A 23002-nucleotide genomic window follows, 5' to 3' on the forward strand; every position below is an offset into this window, starting at 1 on the left:
ATTTTTAAAGTGACATTTGTTATTGCTTAAAATTCTATGAAACTTTCAAGTTACATTTACAATATTTACAATCTGCAATATACACTAGAACAAATAAAATATGTTTAATTTTATTATATAAGAATCATTTCCTACAATTAGTATGTGAAATTTAAATATCAAATTTATATAATAAAAATTTAATGAATTTCAGGATTCTTACAAGAACTTACAGATTGTTGTGTTTAAAATCTACTACACCAGAAGAACTCTATTCCAGAAAAGTAAAATGTTTCATTAATAAATTTAATATTTTATCATATGCATTGTATATAAGTTAAAGTAAATTTATTATTTATTATAATTTATTGAATTTTATAAATTTGTGATGTGCTATTTAAATTTTAGTTAATTTATAATAATAATAATTATTATTATTTTCATTTTTATTTCTTTTTAAAAATCTCATTAAATAAAAATAAATGTATTTTTCAGTTTTATAAATTTATTGTTTTACTTTTAAAAATTTATTATTTAAAGCTTTTATTATTTTTATCTCCTATATATGCTTTCATTCTTTTATCATTTTATATATTAATTTAAAATATTATAAGTTTTATAAATATAAATATCAGTTTTTATTTTCTAATATATTCAATTTGCATTATTTTAAATTCAAAATTTTGATACTTGTTTTAGAAAATTCTGATTTTTAATCAAATTTATTCTTTTATTCTTTATAAATTTTAAATATTAAAAATATTTATGTTAAATAGTTAACTAATAATTAAATTATATGCTATTTGTAAAACAACTCTTCTAAACATATTGTTTCATTTTACATGTAGATTGATAATGAAGAATATGGAGAAGCATTAGCTCTAGCTAAGGCTTACAATCTAGACTGTGATTTAGTCTATCAACGACAATGGCGAAAAACTCCTGTGTCTGTAGCTTCTATTCAGGATTATTTAGTAAGTAGTTTAATTTTACTATAAGTTAGCTAATTTATTCAGTTTTTCAGTGTTTTATTTATATTTTTTCTTGACAGAGTAAAATCACTAAGAGATCATGGGTTCTTCATGAATGCTTAGAAAGGGTGCCTGAAAATATTGATGCTGCTAAAGAGTTACTACTTTATGGTCTTAGAGGAACAGATTTAGAAACACTTATAGCCATTGGACAAGGAAAGGATCACGGCAGGTTAGTTTTCATTTCAACAAATTTTAGTTTAAGTGCAAAAGCAAAAGGAATTAAAGTGTAAATAACATTTGATTTAATATGTAAGCTGATTTTAAAATAACTGTATAAACCTAATTTTGATAGAAAAAGTTAGCATTCAACCTTTCAATTTTTTATTCAAACAGTGGTCTAACCTTGTTTTTTTTTTAAAGTTGGAATTACTGTACTGTGAAGATACAGTAATTTCAATATGCTAGTTTTTTCTTATTTTGCTCTTATTCAGTTTGTTTCCAACAGTACTTAACCAGAATTCTAATGATCTTTCTTGCAATAAACCTTCTTTCGGTAAATTGAATGAAAATGCTCAAATTAAGTAAATATTGTCCTTGGCACATCATCATTATGGGTTAGATCACTGTTACATAGAATGACGACATAAGATTACTTTAAGGCATACATACATATTATGAAATATAAAACAAAATATTTAGCATTATACAAGTTTTTATTGATTTTTTTGAATGTATTTGTAGAAACCTTAATAACTTTCAAACAAGAAATTTTATTAAAATTAACTACAGCCTTATTTTGTTCAACAAGCTATCTAATCACATTTTATCTAGCAAAGATATGCTGAAACAGTCATCTTGCTTTATTTCTTTTACCTAAAATAGATTTTTATGTCTTGATCGTGGGATCACATCAATCCATTCTGAAGGTGTACATGCATATTTCTGCACATTTTTTCTCTTTACTGTGTAAAAAATCTCTGTCACAAGGTAAATAAATGGCCACAGACAAGATATTTGTGTTCCACAGTGTCAACTGTGTTCTCCCCTACCATCATGTTTGGGAGTTCCTTCTAGTTGTCTTGTGGAAACAGAATAACTTAGCCTCCAATTATTTCTTACTAGGAAATATATGAATGTTTCTTTACAAGCTTTCTTATCAAAACCATGAGCACAAACAAAATATTCTCAGGAAAATTGATATCTGCTGTTTAGTTTATCTTTGCCATAATGGTTTTTTAAATTGCTCACTTTCTTACTTATAAATGCAATTTATAAAGTGAAATCTCTTAGACTCCAAAATTGTTCATAAATTCTCTTCCTGTTGTCCTCTGGACCTCACCAATTTTTTCATAAATAACACTTGTTTACACAGTGCCATGGTAAACCTTGTTGTATTTTGGTGGTAACTTGTCTGGTATGGCTAACATATTCCTCTCCGTATTTTGTTTTCTCTTCCTTATATTTCTAGTCTGTGTTCTTTCATTTCTTGTTCTCTAGCAGTCTCATGTGCTTTTCTATTATATTTTAATATCTTTATTTTCTTTTATTTTAAATATTTTCTAATTAGATTATTATAGTTTTAGAATTAGCTAGGTTTATTTTTACTTTAGTAATTTACTTTTAATGCCATATTCTCTGAAGAACCAACTAAACTGAAGATTCAGTACCATAAACATGCTTTTGAAAAGATGGTATTTCAAGTTTAGAAAACTTATGTTGTAAGTAGATAAACATACAAATTATGAAACTGAACATATGTATACTATTTTAACGGAGTAAGAGCATGAAAAAATCTCATAGATTTCAGTGAACAGTTTTAAGCTATAGCTCGTTGTCAGACTAGCTTTCTAAATATGGTATTTGATGATTAAAACCTCAGAACCTGATCTAATGATAGGCTATGCTCAAAGACACTCAACAGAATCTGAGTTGTTTCTATATTACTCTAATAAAGCAGTATATATAATATGTGTGTTGTTTGTTTGTTGCATTACTTATTAGTAAACTTTTTATATATTAAAATATTTAGTTTATCAAGTTATTTTATTTGTTTATATTAAAATTATTCTATTTATATAAATTTCATACAGTAAACAACTAAATAAGATAGAGTAATATAATACAGAATGCTTATTTATTTTATTAATGATTACAAAAATAATGCCACGGGCAAGAAATCTCTGTCTTCAGCAAACAGCATCAAATTGTAAAGGTGAAATTTAAGCATTTTGAAAAAAATAAATAAAAACTTTAGAAACATAAAAGAATGGTAGCCAACCTTTACAATGAATCGCCTTAAATAATTGGGCTATAACGCTGCTAATTTAATGATTAATACTAAGTAATTTTCTACTAGAGGTAGATGTTAGGTGCCATCTCTTAACTAAATTAATAATTATAATTTTAATAATTTATTAAATAATTTAGAACCATCTGGAAGAAAAGAACTTTTCTTCCAAATGATGCTAAACATAAGTCCATACGAGACATGCTAGCAACTATGAAACATTGCATGACAGCACTTTATTGTACGCACTCATGAAATGGCCTTATATCTCAAAACTGAAATCGCGGACCCCCATTTTTTACTGCGTTTTTGGATTCCTCATTGCAATTAATGGAAAATGGCAAAGTTTAATTGAAATTGATTGAACAGATTTTGAGAACGAACACAATTCTCTAAACCTCATAGAAGAAGCTTCACTTCAATGAGGCAGAACCTCCCAGCCTAGATAGGCCAGCTTCTCTAAGGTCATCTTTGTTCTATGTGCTGGCATATTGTCATAACAGTATTGGACTTTATCAATTTTTGAATGAAGTTCTTTGATCTTGATGTTCAAATGATCCAGTTAATCACAGTAGAGTTTTTTGTGATGTTGATATCGATTGGAAGCAGCTGCATCATGATGATGCCAAAATAATGCAGATTGTTACCTTTTTCTGTGCTATTAGCTCTTTGACATTTGCAACAGCTGATTCACCTTTGTTCATCCATGAACACTTTAAGAAATGCTTTTCAGATGAGATTGTGAGCCTTTGTTGTACTGTGGTCACTTTTGAAGTGATAGAGTAACAGCATCCGAATGTGTTCTGTCAAAAGTTTTATGTTGTCAGACATTGTTGATGTATCTATTTCTAATGATATATGTGGTGAAACAGCCTTTGGTCACTCTACTTATATATCCACATCAAATGTTTTAGAAGAAATTGAAATATTTAAATTTCTTCTAAAACATTTGATGTGGATAAAAGTTATATCAGGTTGTAAAGGATGAAATTGAAATGTTTAAATTTCATCTTTACAACCTGATATAACTTTCCTTTAAAAACCCAAAGAATAATAGCCAACCTTTACAATGAAGATGGCACTTTAGGATGCAACAATAAAAGTTGTTTTTTTAGTTATTTTAATAACCACTGAGGAGGGATTTTGAACAAATAAAACAAATTGGTTTTGAAAGACAGAACAAATGTTCACCTGAGGTCAAGAGTCACTTAGAAGACAATTTTAATTCACAGATCTTATATTGTCTTCTTAATGATTCTTGACCTTGGTAAATTTTGGATTTGAGGACATAACAAATTTGTTTTTATTTGTCTAAAACCCCTTTTCAGTGGTTCTCAAAATAAGTGATTATATCTGGCAAGTATTGTTAGTTTTTAGCTTTATATTAAATACATTTTTAGATATAATAATTTATTATCTTTATTATTTATATATTTGATATAGCAATTTATTTACTAATTATTTTTTTAGATTCATCTTAAATCAACTGGAATATGATTCAAATGATGAATATGTTACTGATGAAGAGGAAAAAAAAGAAAATTTAAATGAAAAAGAAGCTAATCGTAAAAAGTTACTTGAAAAAGTAAATTTTAGAAGGTTTGTTATTTATGTAAAATTCTAATAATGTAATTTATTAAGAAATTTGATTTTATAAATAATTTCTATAATTCAATAATAAATTTTGATTTTTTAAAATAGAAATTTGTTATAATTCAGTTATTTTAAAAACAACAGAATATATAACTAACTTTTTCCATTTCTAGATATTTGATATTCATTTATCAAAATTATTTTGTATTTATAGTTTGACTTTAGAACAAAAACAACTCTGTCAATATCGACTGAAACTTTTTACATATTTAGATCGATTATTAACTTATGAGGTATGAACTTTATTGAAATTTATTAAATTCTGAATTTATTTTGAAAATTTAATATTAAATAATTTTAATAGATTTATTTTATTACTAGCTGACTCGGCCACGCGTTGTTGTGGCTCAAAATGTATCTATTATAAATGTGTAACACTTCCCCCATGGGGGAATTTCAAAAAATCCCTTTTTAGTGTATATTCTGTTGACGTCACCTATTAAAACGCAATTAAAAACGCAAAAAACCGCATGTAAAATAGTATAAATAGAAGCCGAGTTCTTCACGGTAAGCCTTAATTCTGTCCCTCTCCCCACTGGGGAATATCGAAAAATCCCTTTTTAGTGTATATTCTGTTGACGTCACCTATTAAAACGCAATTAAAAACGCAAAAAACCGCATGTAAAATAGTATAAATAGAAGCCGAGTTCTTCACGGTAAGCCTTAATTCTGTCCCTCTCCCCACTGGGGAATATCGAAAAATCCCTTTTTAGTGTATATTCTGTTGACGTCACCTATTAAAACGCAATTAAAAACGCAAAAAACCGCATGTAAAATAGTATAAATAGAAGCCGAGTTCTTCACGGTAAGCCTTAATTCTGTCCCTCTCCCCACTGGGGAATATCGAAAAATCCCTTTTTAGTGTATATTCTGTTGACGTCACCTATTAAAACGCAATTAAAAACGCAAAAAGCCGCATGTAAAATAGTGTAAATAGAATCCGAGTACTTCACGGTAAGCCTTAATCCCATCCATCTCCCCCCAGTAGGGGGAATTCCAACATGTATATTATATAAAAACGCGTGCGTATTCAAATGCAACATTGTGTCAAAATTTCAAAAAAATCGGTAGGAACAAACAAACGTTATATTTTATTTATATAGATAGATAGAAAATGATCTGCTTTAGTCCATTCTCACAGAAAAGCATAATGCCTCACAGAAAAGCAAACTTAAGTCGTCAGAAGTTAGCGCCATCTGTTGGACATGAAAGCCTTAATCCATATATAAATATATTTTTGAAAGGGAGGAAATGGTGGTCTTCACATATGCCACAAACCTTCATGGGAGTGTATTAAACAACTTCCCGAAATTCCATGGCAATCGGATAAATGGTGTGGTAATGCATGAAGGACAAACACACACACAGACAGACATACATTCATTTTTATATATATAGATATATTTTTACTAATCTTTTAACTGTAAGTTATATTAAAAATATGAATATTTGAGTGTAATAATAGTGTAAATGTTCTTGAAACGTAGAACTTGTTAGTTGATATAAAACCTTGTATATAATTAAAACATTTTATTTGATTTTATAAAATTAATCTAATTTCATTTCATTTAATAATTTATGAATTACCCAAATAAGCAAATGATATAAAAAAATTATTTTCATAATCACTAGTGTATCAATATTTTATGATTATAATTTAAACTATTTATATGTATTTGACAAACTTTTACTTCTGAGTTTGATTTTATATAAGGTAAGTAGAAACTTTATTAGCAAGATGTTAATACAATAGAGAACAATGGAAATTTGTCAATTCATCAAAACTTAGAAAATATTTGTTATTTGATGCTGATGATCAATTACCATCATTCAACATCAGTGAAAATTTGAATAAGAATAATTAATTTTTAATCTTAAATTAAATTATGAAAAAGTACAAAAAGAATGTTATACTTTTTCATATTTATATTTTAAAGTTGTACACACATTTTTTATAATAGATAATAAAAGCTTTTCTGAATAATGAAAATAAAATAATATAATAAGTTTATTTCAATTATGTTGCATAGGTTATTCTTGGAGGAATACATACAGCTGTTGAAAATTATAACCATAATTTTTTCAAAAAATTTCGATCTCAAGCAGGATTTCAGGCAGCTCTTTTATTTGCTCAAAATAATGCTTGGGAAGCTGTTTCTGCAATGTTTACTCACCATGGAAAAGAAACATTACCACATCGATTAGCAATTTTATCAAATTTTCCTGAAACTACTTCACCATTTGAATATGCAAGTCTTTTACCAGAAGCAGGGTAATAATACATCTGTGAAATAAAATATAATTATGTATTATTTAACTTTACTTACCATAATAAGATGATAAGATTGTTTTTCTACTTAATAGAAGATATCACAGTTATAGATTTTGTGCATACAAAAAATGTATAAACGTAAAAAATATTTATTTATTTATATATTTAAATCAATATTCATCTGTAAATTTAATTTAAAGAAATTAAATAAATTTAGTTATTCAATAAAAATAAATAAAATATATATTTATTTGTTTTTTTAGTTATACTAATCTTTTGGAATATTTAAATAAGAATTATTATATTTATTTTAAAATTTTGTCATTACTAATAACAGAAAATTTAGTAATGAAAAAAAACAAAAAAATTAAATAACTGAAAAATTCTCTTATGAAGTACAGAAAAACATTTAATGCATTTTATAATGATAATAAATAAGCTTAGAAAAGAATTTTGACAAAGATATAACTGTGGTTCTTATATATATTCTATCTGAAAAAATTCTTTTCTTTTAAAATCATGTTTTAATAAATTATTAAATAATAATTTAATATAATTTAATAGCATTATATAATAATATAAATTAATATAAACAGCTTTTATAAAAAGTTAATTACTTATTTAATTAATAGATGATGCATTTACATATGAATAATGATGCATATGGAATTTTATGTTAGTTATGGTAATGCAATAATTTGTAATCATCAAAATTTTTTATTATTTTGTTTTTTATATCTGGTTACAGTTATCATGAAATTTTTTTCAAGCTCTTATATGGAATTTACAACTAGTTTTTTAGTTTAAAATTTTAACCTTAACTTATCAGTTAAGATTAAAATATTTTAATATTTTAAAATGAATAAAAAGTTACTATATTTCTAAAAATTAAAAAAAGTTAAAATATAGAATACAGTCCTGAGTTAAAATACTCAATCAAGATAATGAATTAAGACTTGAGATCCATTGAATAATTTACTATTAAATTTAATATTTTACTCCAATAGTGAGATAAAAAACTTCATGCTGTTAAAATTAAGCACTTAAACTTTGACTGAATCAAAGTTTCATGATTTTATTAATTAATTTATTAATAGGTTTCTGCATTTTTAAATAATTACAGAAATGAGAGGATTTAAATAGAGTGTATGTATATAGTTTCTATCTGAATCAAAATATAAACTGAATTCAAAATTTTTATTTCATTTTAATTGGTTTAATTACAAATTTTTGTTAAATATATTAAGGGATAAACATTTCATAACTTTTGATTCATTTAGATTTAAGATTACAATTTAAAGTTAATTAGTAAATTTTAATTGGTGTTTTACTGTTCACCTTTAACTGCTTTGTTGGAGATCTTCTTAGCATCAAAAACTGATAACTTCTTCCAAGTACTTTCAGGCTACTGTGCTCATCTTCGGGAGAATCAACCTGTAGCTTGTAAAAAATAATTTTAGAACATTTAGTTTTATTTAAATTCATTCCAAAAGTTCAAAACCTCAGTGCTCCAACTGTTCAGTAGAAGTGTTGAAGGTATTTAGGAGAGGTCATCTGTTTTTAATGCTAAGAAACACTCTAACAAAGCAGTTAAAGGTGTAAAGCAGTTAAATAATGTAAAGTTGGATTGGAATTAATATTATTGGTATTTTACATCACACATTTGATGATAGATATGGTCCTGATGATCCTGAAGTTTATCCATGGGAGGAAGTAAAATCTAGAGAAGAAGACTGGTGTGAAATTCATTTTTTAGAGTAAGATTATACAACAGTATATATAAATTTAATAGTAATTTAATTGTAAATAAATTGTTTTTGGAAAATTGAGGACCTCACATATTTTATATAAACATAAAAAAAACGTGCATAATTTTTAATGTTCATCTTTTCTTATTTACAAAATATTAGTAATAGAATTTAATTTTGTTTGGTAATATGAATTTAAAATTAAGTTTAAAATTAAAATTTATATTAACTAGTTACCTTCAAAAGTCTGAATATATTTTAAATATATGCAGTCAAATCTTAGTTTAATGTCTTTTTTTTTTTAATTTGCTCCTGAAATTGATACTAAACCAGATGTGCACTAAACTATGATGATAATTTTTTGTAATGTTTTTGTTATATTTAATTTTTTTCACTATTTCTGTCAAATGAAATTAATATATTACTATAACAAAGAAACTGAAATGTACTTTAAATAAAAATAATGAAAAATAAAATAAATTTGATGTTAAATCAGGTTTTTTTTTGCAATACAAAATTTTCATTACTTTTAACTGTATTATTTTTATTTTTGGTTTTTTCCTCTGACAAGGGGAGGGCACGATCTGGGAAATTCACTTTGGGATGAGACTTGGTATATAGGTAGTACTCCTTTAGGATGTTCAATCCTCAAAACAAGAAAGTGCAATGGCCAGCCAATTTTAAGAAAAAGGACTTTAAAAATTTGAGCTCAGCTTATGTACTAATAAGTTTCGCTAGGTTGGCAGGTGCTGAGCAGCTCAGTCGACATCGTTCTTGACTACCGCCAAGTCGTTCAGGGTTCAAATCTCGGTCTCGATTAGTATTTTTTTTTTCTTTCTAAAAATTTTTAAAAATAAGTATTTTGAATATAGTGTATATAAATATTAAAATTTTATTATAATAAATAATTTCATTTAATTAATAATGTTTAATGCATATTACATGTCATTTTAATTATAATATTACAAAATAATTGATAAGTGTATTAATAATAATCATCATCAACTGTTGGTAAACTGATAGTATCTTCATTCACAGACATTTTACTGTAAAATATTGAAACTATTTGTATTATGGTGTGATATATTACGGAACACTATGATCTCTTCGAAATCCAAAAGTAAAATGACACTCCAAATATCAGGTCAGTCCATAAGTCCATGCACATTTTTATGAACTTGAGAAAAATCTTGTTTTGCTGTTGAAAATGTCAGTCTAATGTGATACTTTTCACACTGAAGTGTTAAATTGGATCTCATTTATATAATGCTGTTGGAATTGGTTGTTTATTTTTGTTAAAATGGAAGTAAAGGATGAATATAAAAGACAGGTTTATACTTTTTATTTTAAGTGGTGAGAATTAATAAGAGTAGTAACCTTCGAAAAATTTGATACAATAGAATAATAAATGAAAACTGTTGTTTCATAACTAATTATTTATAACTATTATTATTAATTACCGTATTTTACGGACTATAAGATGCACTTTTTTCTTCGAAAAATTGCCTCCAAAATTCAGATGCGTCTTATAGTCCGTAAAATACGGTATTTTGTATTATTACAATTAAAATGACATGTAATATGTGTTAAACATTTTTTTAAATGAAATTATTTATTATAATAAAATTTTAATATTATATACAGTATATTCAAAATACTTATTTTAAAAAATTTTTAGAAAGAAAAAAAAAAATACTAATCGAGACCGAGATTTGATCCCTGAACGACTTGGCGGTAGTTAAGAACGATGTCGACTGAGCTGCTCAGCAGCTGCTGACTGAGTGAAACTTATTAGTACATAAGCTGAGCTTGAATTTTTAAAGGCCTTTTTCTTAAAATTGGCTGGCCATTGCACTTTCTTGTTTTGAGGATTGAACATCCTAAAGGATTACTACCTATATATCAAGTCTCATCCCAAAGTGAATTTCCCAGGTCGTGCCCTCCCCTTGTGAGATATTTTATTCAAATATATATTTTTTTCAATCAATCAATCAAACTTTATTGGCAGAAAGAGAGTTTCCCTGTTGCAGGGGGTAATACATACAGTATTTAAAAAAATAATTTACAGGCATTGTACTAGCTTACAAATAAACAGGTTTATACAAATAATTTACAGTAGGTAGCATATAATCCTGTTATAAGCAGCAACAAGAATACAAATTTATTGAAAATGGCAATATAGAGCTAATTAACTTTATACAGTATTAGTATATTTTGAATGAATTTTTTAGTTTTTTATCATTTCTATAATTTTAATAAAATAATTATATAAATTATAAGTTTTTTTTTATTAAGGTTATTTAAATTATTTCTTAAGTCGAGGGATGGACTACACTGGAGGATACGCGTGATATTGTATGATTCATGTATATTTGCGAGGCTTTGACAGTTTTGTAGAAGGTGATACATCGAGAAGTTGTCGGATTTGCACCAAAAGCATTGGTTATATGAAAAATTGATATAGGTATTACTAATAAACAGTGAATTTTTATTGAGGCATAGTTGGGCTATGAGTGTTTTTACACTAAAGTTAGTTTGTATTTTCATGTACAATTGGGAGGATGGTATTTTTAAGATATTTATATACCAGGGATGGTAATTATTTCTGCTTAGGCTGGCTTGATCTTTATTTATAGATTGGGATATTGCAGATTTCAGTAAAATGTGTAATCATATTTCCAGTCCTGTAGGTTATCTTTGAATAGTAGGTCTGACACTCCAAATAAATTTAATATATTATTGAATTTATTTTGTCAAAGATATTTTGGTTTTGGTTTTTTATAAGTTTTTATTATTTCCTGTATAAAGATGATATTGTTGTCACCTTTGAATTTTAGTCAATAGTAGAATTTGATTATTCATTTTAAGAAAAAAGTAAAGGACCAGGTGCAGTTAGTTTCATGGCGTATAGCATATACAGGGACAGTTCTCTCCAGATGAAAGAGTTTGTGGAGGAAATAGATGTGGAAGCTTTCTAGTTGTATATATAATCTAGATCTCAGATTGAACTTGCATAGTAGATTGGGTTGATTATTGAGTTATAAAGTTTCGTGTGAATAAACAAATTTGAAGTTTTTAAGGTAGAACACAAAAATAACAAGTTGTCGATGACTGATTTTATTTTGTTGTTTACACTGAAGATATGTACTTTAAATATAAGATTCCAATCAAATGTAATTCCCAGAAAGTTTATTTCTTTTACTATTTGCAGAAGATTTTTGTCAAGATAAATCCTGGATTCTTTTTCCAAAATTTTACTGTTATTATGAAAAATGATAACTTTCTTTTAGTGGGATTTATTGCTAGATGTATTGATTTGAAGTATAATTTTAGTTTGTAGGAGCCAAAATTACCAGGTCATCTGCAAACAGGATGTAGTGAAAAACTCTATTGCTGATTTCAATACCATCAGTAGGTTCTTGGAAGAGATGTCCTATTCTTAATAAATAAAAATTAAATAAGTAGGGTGAAAGGGGTCTCCTTGGAGTACACCATGGGATAAAGTTAACAGGGGAGAGAGGAACTTGCTCTGTTTAATTTTTATACTGAAAGTTGGGAATAATTTTGATATTGTAGTTGAAAAGCGATTCCCTGCTCCTTTAGCTTTTAAACTGTGCACCATAGGGGAACATAAACTGAGTCGAAGGCCTTCTGAATATCTGTAAATGATGCAAATACTTTCCAATGTTTTTTGGTTAAGTGCAGTTGTATTACTATGATAACAGGAAGATAGCAGATTCTGTTCCCTTGTTTTTAATATAAGCATACTGAAATTTAGCTTCAAGATTCAATGTTTTAGTCCATAGTTGGAATTTGATTGCTAAGATTGATGTGAAACATTTTCTTAGGACTGAAAGTAAAGCTATGGGTCTATAGTTACTTGGAGAGAGTTTGTCACCCTTTTTATGTATCATTGTAAGTATGACTGAGTTCCAAGAATTTGGCTATTTAGTTGCATTATACATTGAGTTGAATAAGTTCATTAATTTAATTCTAGCGTGATATAGGAGTGTCTTCAGAAATTTAGTTGGAATACAGTCACTTCCGTAGGTTGTATTACTTCGAATTTTGTCTATGGTATCTTCTAATTCTTTAATCGTAAGTTTAGAGTCTAAATATTTGTTGTTAAAGACAGTATTATATATTGTAGATGGGATTGGTTGGATATCTGGGAATCGCTGATAGAAGTTTTTCCATGTTTTAAGGTTTATTATTGAAGTGTTTTCTCCTTGGTCTATTTTAAACTGAAATTTACATATAATAGACCAAAATGATTTATTGTCCTTACTGTGGTTTATTAATGATTCTAGGTTGCTGAAATAGTTTTTCTTTTTGGCCTTCAATAAATTGTTATAAGTCTGTTTGGTATAATGATTATACCAAAGAAACCTATAACTATAATTGATAAAGTTTAAGTTGTTTGAATTTTTTTGAAATAGTTTTAAGTTGGTTTGTTTATAACAGTCAAAATCATACCATGGTTTCTTAAGTCTATTTTGGATGGTTCTTTTGTCGTTTTTGATTTGAATGTATTCATTCATTATGTTAATCATAAGTTTGTAAATTTCTTCACTATTAAGGTCAGTTATCTCTGGAATGTTGTTAAATTTGTTTTTGATTTCTGCTAGGTATTTTAACATATTGTAATTGATCCTTTGTTGCCTATTGGACAAATTAGATGATTTACTTTGCAAAAACATTAAAAATGTTGTTATTGTTGGGAAGTGATCAGATATATCAAAAGTTGTTGTAATGAATTCTGAGCAGTAGTCTAACAAAAATTCAGAACATATAGTGAAGTCTATAGTGGATTTACCACTATGTTTATACAGGTGAATTCTGCTGGATAATCAGGCTGGATGCAGCCATTTAAAATGTACATTTATGTTCAGTTGTGAGTTTTATTAAGTTTACACCCAGTCTATTGCTTTGTTTATCTTTTGATTGGTGGTTATTTAGGATTAGAGAATTGGGACCACTATACTGAGAGTCCATCGTTTCAGCAATTTGTGAGTTAAGTCTCTAAATAATAGAATATAAAGAGTGATGTGTTGCCAAGAATCAATTATTTTGAAGATTTCATAGTTTTTCTAAGTAGTTGGAAGGAATATAGATAATTATCACTATTATTAACTTACTGTCATTATTTCCGAGTATAGATCTGTTCATTGAAAGTAATAACAGAATGAAATTGTCAAATTTCTTGATTTGAAATATTTTACATAAATGTTTTTTTATTAAGATGCATAGACCACCACTTGCCTAGACCATCTTTTATTAAGATGCATAGACCACACTTTGCATAGAATACAAACCACCTGGTCTATCCTGGACCAGGTGGTTTGTATGCTAGAAATGTTTCAGTTATATAATCGTTGACAAGAGTTGATTTGTAAAACGATTCAGGTGTAATTCACATTTCAGTTATTCCTATTATGTCTGGTTTAAATTTTGATTGTAAAAAGTTGAGTGATGGTAATTTACTTTTAAGGCCTTGGCTATTCCAGTTCATGATAGATAGTAGTTATTTGTTGATGGTGTTCTCTTCTTGATGAGGTTTATTTTGGTGTGTTATATATCAACTTGTCATTTCTATTGACGTGGGAAAAGGCATAAAGGTATCCACATAGACCAGTTTCTCTGTATTGATATGAGTAGTTATTCTATTTTGGCCTATTAATAATATATCGTTATGTAATTTTATTTGACAGTGTTGTTTCCTTTTTTTGTAGTAGAATGGAAGTAGGTGTTTTCTTCTTTTTCATGGCTCTGGTTAGGTCTGGTGAAATTTGCATGCCTTCCCAATCTTTTAGTAGATTTTGTTGTTTTCTTGTTATAAAGGTGGTAAAAACCTGGTCATGAATCTGTTTTTTACAAAGTGCTAATTTAATGATTGGATTATTTGACTTAGTTATTTGAGTTATATCTATAACATATTCTTGTAGTACATTATGTAAATTTAGAGAAGATTTGATGAAATCATAAATTTCTAATTTGGAAATATTTTTTGACATAGGATAATTATACAGAATTATATTATTATATTGAAGTTTGTTAGTTAAAACATCCATTTTGTATTGCATTACTTCTTTTTCTGTCTTTAAGTTGTCAATTTGTTGTTTTAGATTATCAATTAAGCCTTCCCTTTTTTGGAATTGTTCACTGGTTTCTAATATACTTCCATGAATTATATCTAAGTCTTTTTTTATGAAATCATTTGGTTGGATCATTTTTCATTAGATGTCTTTATTAATTCTGAGATTTTATACCATAAAGCTGTCGTTGGGCTGTCTGGTAAGCCACCCGAGTTATTCAGAGAGGTTGGACAAGATGTATTGACTGACCTGGAGAATTATGTTGACTTTGTAATGTTATTTCTGTATGATAATTGTTGATTGTTGGTTGATCCTTTTTACTTGCTGGTTTTGCTCGATTTAGTGAAGGTCTTCCGTGCTTTGTTGGTGAGCGTTGCATATTAATTAATTTTGAGTAATCCTTTAAGAGATATTGATTTATATTAAGTTTTGAGCACTTTTTCTCTAATTGGTTTAGTTAAAGTTGGCACATACACTAGTTATTAGTTTCTTATCAAGTGCAAAGAAAAAGTCACCAGCAACTCTCTTTTATTCATATATTTCATATCAGTCAGTGAGCCCAATGTAGAACTTGTATATGTAAAAATTCTAGAACTTAAAAAGGTTAATATTCTGATAACAGACATTCTTTGTTGATTGGTAAGGAAGCATGCCAACTTATTACACTGGGAGTAAGAAAACTGGATTTTAAAAAATCTATTGATATATTCTATTATTAACTATTGTTTCTTTTTAAAATTATTTGGAATGGATATTTTCAGTTCATCATTTTCAGTCTATAATTAATATGTGTTAATTTTTGATTTTAAGATATATTAATAAAAAAAGTTAATATTTCAGATTTTTTGTTTTTATAAAATATTTCTAATATTTTTATCATTATCAAAATTTATTCTGTATTATATTTTTTAGCCAAATAACATCTCCATCATCAAATGAATTTGAAATAGAATATTATGAAGAACACAAAGAATATTTGAAATATAGGTAATTTGTAATTAGATTTTTATAGTGATTTTATTTACATCATATCAATATATAGTAGAAACTTGTTAATCTGACAACTGATAATTTGGAATGTTTTGTAACCTTGCATTCTCTGAAAAATGGCTAATGTAAGGTCTTCAAAAGGCCCGACACCACTTGCTTAGAGTCTTGCCATAAATGTCTGTTGACCCTCGCTTTTCTCGCAATCTGTCAGGATGACATGAAAAGTCCTTTGACATATGGGGATAGCAGTTACTGGATGCAAAGAGAGACTCACATGGAGACCGAATTTTCAAACTTAATGCATTTATTTGTATATAAAATTGTGCTTACATAAATGGAGGCACTACAACAACCTCTGAGGATCGAAGACAATCTGTTTGATGACAATTTAGACAATGACTGAAATTTTTATTAGCAGTTTTTCTTTGGTAAAGACAGGCTTGGTGCTTGGAAGTGGTACCCACAAGATTTTTATCTGTAAGTCAAGTTTACCATGAAACTTCAAGAACTTTATAACATCAATTAAAGTTTACAAACTAATGATGATTACAAACGATGACAAATACAGCATTAAAATATTTACAATGTGGGTTTCACACACACGCAAAATAAATTAGAGTCCAAAAAGTCTATTAATCCTGAACAGGTCCATCGAAAAGACACCTTGTGACATATTCCTGAGATGTAGTCAGATGCATATTCCTTCTGGTGTTCATTAAAGAAGCAGCATGATGAACATAACCTTCTTCAACAAGTCCATTTGGCCAACTCCCTTCCCTCTAAAACTCTAACCTTTTATATGGATTGAAGTTAAGTTTGATCAACCAATCAGCGCTACCTAGCTCTGTTGTAGGTCTGGCCGTGGCCAATCGGTGATTGTGGATTCAAAACTACTGGTCGTCTTCCAACCGATTTCTGCTTTCAAAACTAACGGTCATTTCTCCAGCGTTGACCGTTGCTCGTTTGAAATGGAGAAAAAGGTGGGAATCATACGTCCAGACGATCTTATTCCCGACACTATATTATTGTTTTTACATCTTGGATGTTTTCATTTGGATATAAACTTAACCTCTAAGATTTGCATTAATCTACAGACATGTTAAAAGTCAATTAATATTGTTTCAGTAAGTACTGTTTACAATAAATCCACAGACAACATGCCTTGAAGAACAGAGTAAGAATTTAGAAATATTTTGATGAAATTTGAATTATTTGAAACTTTCATATATCATTTAATATAAATTAATTACATTCATAAACTTTGTTATATGATTTGTTCATAATATAATTTTTATTTCTTTAACAGAACTATTGATTTAACAAAGGAATTATTAACTCAGTGGTATTCCCAACGTGCTAGAGAAATAGAGAATTTAAGCTGTTGTGTAGAGAATGCACTAGAATTGATTAAATTAGGAAGAGAAAGAAATGTTCAAGTAAAAAAGTCAAATTTTTTTTAATATAAATTTATAATGTAAATAGTACTTTATATTATATAATAGATATGGTCCCATCAACTTTAATAAATAATATCGTCTATAAATAATTTTATAACATTGCTTTTTTTTAACATGAAAAATACTTAAATTTTGAATAAATTATCTAACATACTGAAGTTTGAGAACATTAATTACATTAAAAAAAAATGGAATTGTAGCTATGATATGGAAAAAATAAAATATTTCGGATTAGGCAATTTAATAAGTCATTGATGAATTTTTAGATATACCACTAAAATTTATTGTATTATATTTTATATTAATTATTATGAAAAAACTATATTATTATATTTATTCTAATAAATACTATGCTGTCTACATCTCAATTTTTTCCTCCCCAGCTTTCAGTTTTGCTGTTTATTAAAATAAATAAAGTATATTATAACAATTGATTTAAATTAATCAATGTAATTTTAAAGCAGCAGATTATTTATAGATGGAATTTTTATATTTTTGTTATATATATTTTATAATTAATTATAATTTTTAAACCTCTTTATGTTTAAGAAATAATACTTTATAATTTATTTTCATATTAAATGATACTTAAAAATTATATTTATTATTTAAAATTAAATATAATTTTATAATCACTGGTTTCAATGCCTTGTTGAATAAATTCATTCTATTTGATAATGCAAGGTCAACTTTTAGGGCCTTTGGGATGGAAAGAGTCAAAAATAAAAAAGACAATAAAAGCAATAGTTCTTACATTATACTGTATTATGATGATATTTCTTAAATAATTTTATTTTAATTAATTAAATTAATTTATTTCATTTAATTTCAAAATAAAATTTATATAAATTTAAGGTACATAAATAAAAAAAATAATTTATTTTTATATTTATATAGCTTGAGTGAAGTTTATTTATTTAAATTAATAAGGAAAATAACATTATTTTTCAATAATTTATTTAATAATAATACATTTGTAGGGTTTAGAGAAACTGCATGATGATTTAGTCATAATGGAAACTCTTGTTTATGAATGTCATGTAGATAAACCTTTATCATTTCAAGAATTAGAAAATATGAGTGATAATGATAGACTTCAACTTTTAATGTCTATGGTAAGTATCTTTTAGTATTTAGATTATTTTTTTGCTATTAAAATATTGAATCATAAAATGATTACAAAAAAAATTTGAAAATGCAAATAGAAATTGTTTGTGTTCTTGTAATAAATCTTAATATTTAAAGTTGCATCTAAAGTTTACTTTTACATAATCTCTAAACATATTGAATTTTTTCTCAAATTATTGTCCCTGTCCATTACAAATATTGAAACATGACTGAAAAGTATTAATAATTTTTGTTTCAGATATTAGATAGGTTGCAAATTAACATTTTCTATTACAATGAAAATAAGAAATTTTTATTATCTAAATTCATTTTTTAAATAAAATTTTCCATTATAATGATTACGCAAAATTATTTACAGATAAACATATGTACAGTACAAATATATACTCACAGACCCATCTTAAGAATAATTTAACTGCAAATTACATCTTAAAAGATATGTTTCAAGTCAAGTTTTGGAATGATTGTCTAAGAAATAATGGTCTTCAATTTTCTTTCCATATATTAAATATTGAAAAGAAAATTAAAGAAGATATTTGGTTATAGAAATATTAAAAATAATAATTGTAACAATTAATATTATTAAATATTTTATTATTATTTATTTAGAACTTTTTCTTTTGAAAGCAATTGGAATTTTAAAAGTCGAATATAGAATAAAATGAATACTGTATTTGGCTTAAACATAAAAAATTCAAAATTCTTTATTTGCAGGTATTCTTTTAATAAAATATAGTTAAGAGTTCAAGTTTTGACAAACAGTTATCAGATTTTGAATTTAAAATTCAATAAAATAATTTGATTCTTATTACTATAAAAATTATAATTGATTTTTAATGAAATATTAAAATTTATATATGGTACTTATGTACCTGAAATGTAAGATAGTGTAAATTTAATAATAATTTTTCTTTCTTTGCAGAGTACAGAATCAACATTTATAAAAGATGTTAAACAATGGCTGTTGCCATTTCTTCAGTGTTGTAATAAATATAAACCTGGAAGTCATAAAGAATTACTAAGAGAATATTTAGTGAAATTAGCAACTGAAGAGCTTACAAATTGCTTAAAGATATTTGAAAGTTCTCGTGTTGATGTAAGTTAAAAATATAGCATTTCATACAAATTAATATATTTATAGAAATTATCTTTTACATTAGATCATTCTTAAAATTACTTACTTTAATAATTTCATCTAATCCTTATGATATGGAATAAATTATACAAAGATTAATATAATTTTATTGATATTCTACTAAAATTTAAATGCAAATAAAAAATATATATATTTTGCAATAGAAAATAATTTTTTCTATTAGGATTTTTTGCATAGGATATTTTGGATAGTCATTCTGTTTAAATATATATAGGATTTTGGTACAGAATATTAGCATTTTTGTTTAAGTAGGCATATTAAAAAAGTATTTGAAAATATTTTGATCATTTTATATACAAATGTTAATATTACGATTAAATATATTACTAATAAAATCATTTACAAGTTCTTAATTTTTAATTTAAACAATGTTAATTATTATAATTTAACTTCCTGCTTCTCTTCTGCTGGGTAAAATAAAGTTGTTGATTGGCTAGTATTTTTGGAACTGTGGATGTGATAATTCCTAGAAAATAACAATATTTGAACTGGTTACATATTGAAATGTTAATAGTAATTAAAAACTTGATTTCTTTTTAGTTTTTAGTAAATAATATTTATTTTGTAAATTGTGTATATATATATATTTTGAGTTATTGCACGAGTTAATCACAAGATTAGAGAGTATTAGAAGTGAAACTTAAGATTGCAGATCATTGATGTCACAATACTATATTATAATATTAACTTTTTTAAAGTTTTGTTAAAGTCAAATTAGTTTTTTTAATCTTTAATATATTTTTAGTATTAAAGTGCAATGTTATTAAAGTTTTTTATTTTTACATATTAGGTTTAACTTAAATTGATATTTAATATTTTAACTATAGTTTGATTTAAATGTGTTAAACATAATCTTTCATTTCTTTTATTTATTATGAATATTTAGCAACCTGACCCTATTATAACAGATATTGCTGAATTAATGTCATTGGCATTAGACTGTGTTTATGCATGCAAGAGGTAAAAGTAGTTATAAATGAAGATTAAACCGATACTAAAATGTTTTTATTTTGGCTTAATTATAATTTAAAAATACAATTTCATAAAATTGTAAAATATAAAAAAGTATTGAAAAAATTTTATAATAGTAAATTTTTACTAATTATGTTATTTTAAAACTTGCATTTAAGTTATATATTTATAATTTAATAATAATAATATATTTATATTTAGAGAAGATCAGTTATCTCAAGCTTTTGGAATACTTGAATGTTTACCTCAAAGAGGATATGGGTAATTATATATTATGATAATTTTATTAAAGATATTTAAGTATAGAGTGTGCCAGAAACATCTGATGGTTTTGAAATTTTAATTTGCAAGATATGGTGGCCATTTGCAAAATTTTATTTCAAGAAATAACAGTGATACATATTCATTCTCCATTAAAAAATAATATATATATATATATAAGAAATTTTTTAAAATTTCACCTAAATTCTTTAACTTTTAAATTTCTTCTTGATACTAATCACACATTTTCATTTACTCCATAACATTTTAAGTAATTTTCTTTGAATGATCAATTTAATCTATAACTTTTGATTTGTTGCATTAAGTTAAAATGAAATAAAGAATAATTTATTTGAAATTATTTATAAATTTTATGTTAAAATATAAATAACAACTGACACCAAGTATGAATAATAAAAGATAAGTCATACAACTATCTATTGGCATTATGGAAAAATATATTTAATTCACAAATACTTTCGACAGTGTAAAACCATCAGGAAAAATGTCTTCAGTGAAAGGAAATGTCTCCAGTGTCTTCAGGAAAAATGGAGAACAGAATGCTAGAATTGTAAAGATAGAACATTTTCAAATTGTTTCTCACACACAAGCATGGAACATAAATTACAAGTATAAGACTACAAAAATTATGCAATATTACAAAAATATTATATAAAAGATATACAATGATTATCACTAATAAAAAAATATCACTTCTATAATTCTAGCATTCTGTTCTCTTGATTTGTTTTATAAAACCGTGTCTTGTTCTATAATTTAGACTTGATAAACACTAATGTTATGTGTTTTTTCTTCAAAGACACTTGGCAAGTTTTCTATCAGATATCTTTATTTGTTCTTGTTGATAGAAAACTTGCCAAGTGTCTTTGAAGAAAAAACACACAACATTAGTGTTTATCAAGTCTAAATTCTGTTCTCTATTTTGCCTGAAGAGAACAGTTATATACTGTCAAAAGTACTTGTGAATTAAACATATTTTTCTGTAACACCGATAAACAGTTGGGTGGCTTTTTATAAAATTTTACATTATTTTTATTTTGAGGATATATATTTTTTTAATTGAAATACATAATTAGCTATTAAATAAAATTAATAATAAATTTTTTGAATATGTGAAGTGATACCAGTTCTGAAATTGATAAATTACATGATCGTTTGGATGAACTAGAAAAATATTTGAGGTAAGATTAATTTATAATACTATTTTTTATATCTTTTAATAAAAATAAGTTAAAATTCTAGAAATAAATACTTGCTAACTAAAGAATTGCCAAGAATCAGATATATCTATTCATTACAAAATCTTATTTATTTCCTAAATAATAGGCATTTAATATATTGGGTTGTTCAGAAAGTTTGTAGCGATTTTTGATAGCCGACAGTTGAGACACCAATTGACGCAAAAATGATTAGAATTGTACAAACCAGTGAATATTACGATAAATGACCTTGAGACGCGTCCATTACAAAAAAACCGTTAAGATTATTCAAATAGCGTTTAATTTGTCTCATTGCAAAAATGGATGCGAACAACATGCATTATCGACATTTGTTTCTTTTCTTTTTTTGTAAAGGCAAAAATGCTGTACAAACAGCAAAAAAGATATGTGATGTTTATGGTGGGAGTGCTGTATCAGAATCAACTGTTCGAAAGTGGTTTGCAAAATTTAAAATGGGTAATTTCAGCCTTGAAGATGCTCCTCGCTCAGGAAGACCTCCTGTTATTGAAGAGGACCAAATCAAAGCATTATTGGATGAAAACCCTCATTACACAACTCGAGAGATTGCAGACATAGTGAAGTCATCAAACAGTACTGTATTTCAACATCTAAAGAAGCTCGGATACGTGAATCATTATGACATTTGGATACCTCACGACTTAACGGAAAAAAACTTACTGGATCGCATCTCCATTTGTGATTCTCTTGAAAGACGAAATGAAAATGACTCTTTTCTGAAGTATTTAGTGACAGGTGATGAAAAGTAGATCATTTATAACAATATTAGCC

The 23002-nt window shown here is 26.2% G+C and overlaps 1 protein-coding gene across 1 annotated transcript in view; it reads left to right on the forward strand.

Annotated features, from left to right (window-relative positions):
* LOC136985582 (NBAS subunit of NRZ tethering complex-like) overlaps positions 1–23002 on the forward strand; it is a 93869-nt gene that overhangs the window by 23590 nt on the left and 47277 nt on the right. The window contains exons 15-28 of the mRNA XM_067282900.1: positions 194–263; positions 828–953; positions 1031–1182; positions 4711–4839; positions 5048–5126; positions 6924–7165; positions 8839–8922; positions 15921–15995; positions 17305–17434; positions 18436–18570; positions 19506–19679; positions 20626–20699; positions 20913–20972; positions 22112–22174. Of these exons, the coding sequence (XP_067139001.1) occupies positions 194–263; positions 828–953; positions 1031–1182; positions 4711–4839; positions 5048–5126; positions 6924–7165; positions 8839–8922; positions 15921–15995; positions 17305–17434; positions 18436–18570; positions 19506–19679; positions 20626–20699; positions 20913–20972; positions 22112–22174 (1593 nt within the window). The remainder of the gene's footprint in view (positions 1–193; positions 264–827; positions 954–1030; positions 1183–4710; positions 4840–5047; positions 5127–6923; positions 7166–8838; positions 8923–15920; positions 15996–17304; positions 17435–18435; positions 18571–19505; positions 19680–20625; positions 20700–20912; positions 20973–22111; positions 22175–23002) is intronic.

The sequence above is a fragment of the Centruroides vittatus genome, unplaced genomic scaffold, assembly GCF_030686945.1.
Source record: "Centruroides vittatus isolate TY-2023 unplaced genomic scaffold, ASM3068694v2 contig_971, whole genome shotgun sequence".
Classification (NCBI taxonomy): domain Eukaryota; kingdom Metazoa; phylum Arthropoda; class Arachnida; order Scorpiones; family Buthidae; genus Centruroides; species Centruroides vittatus.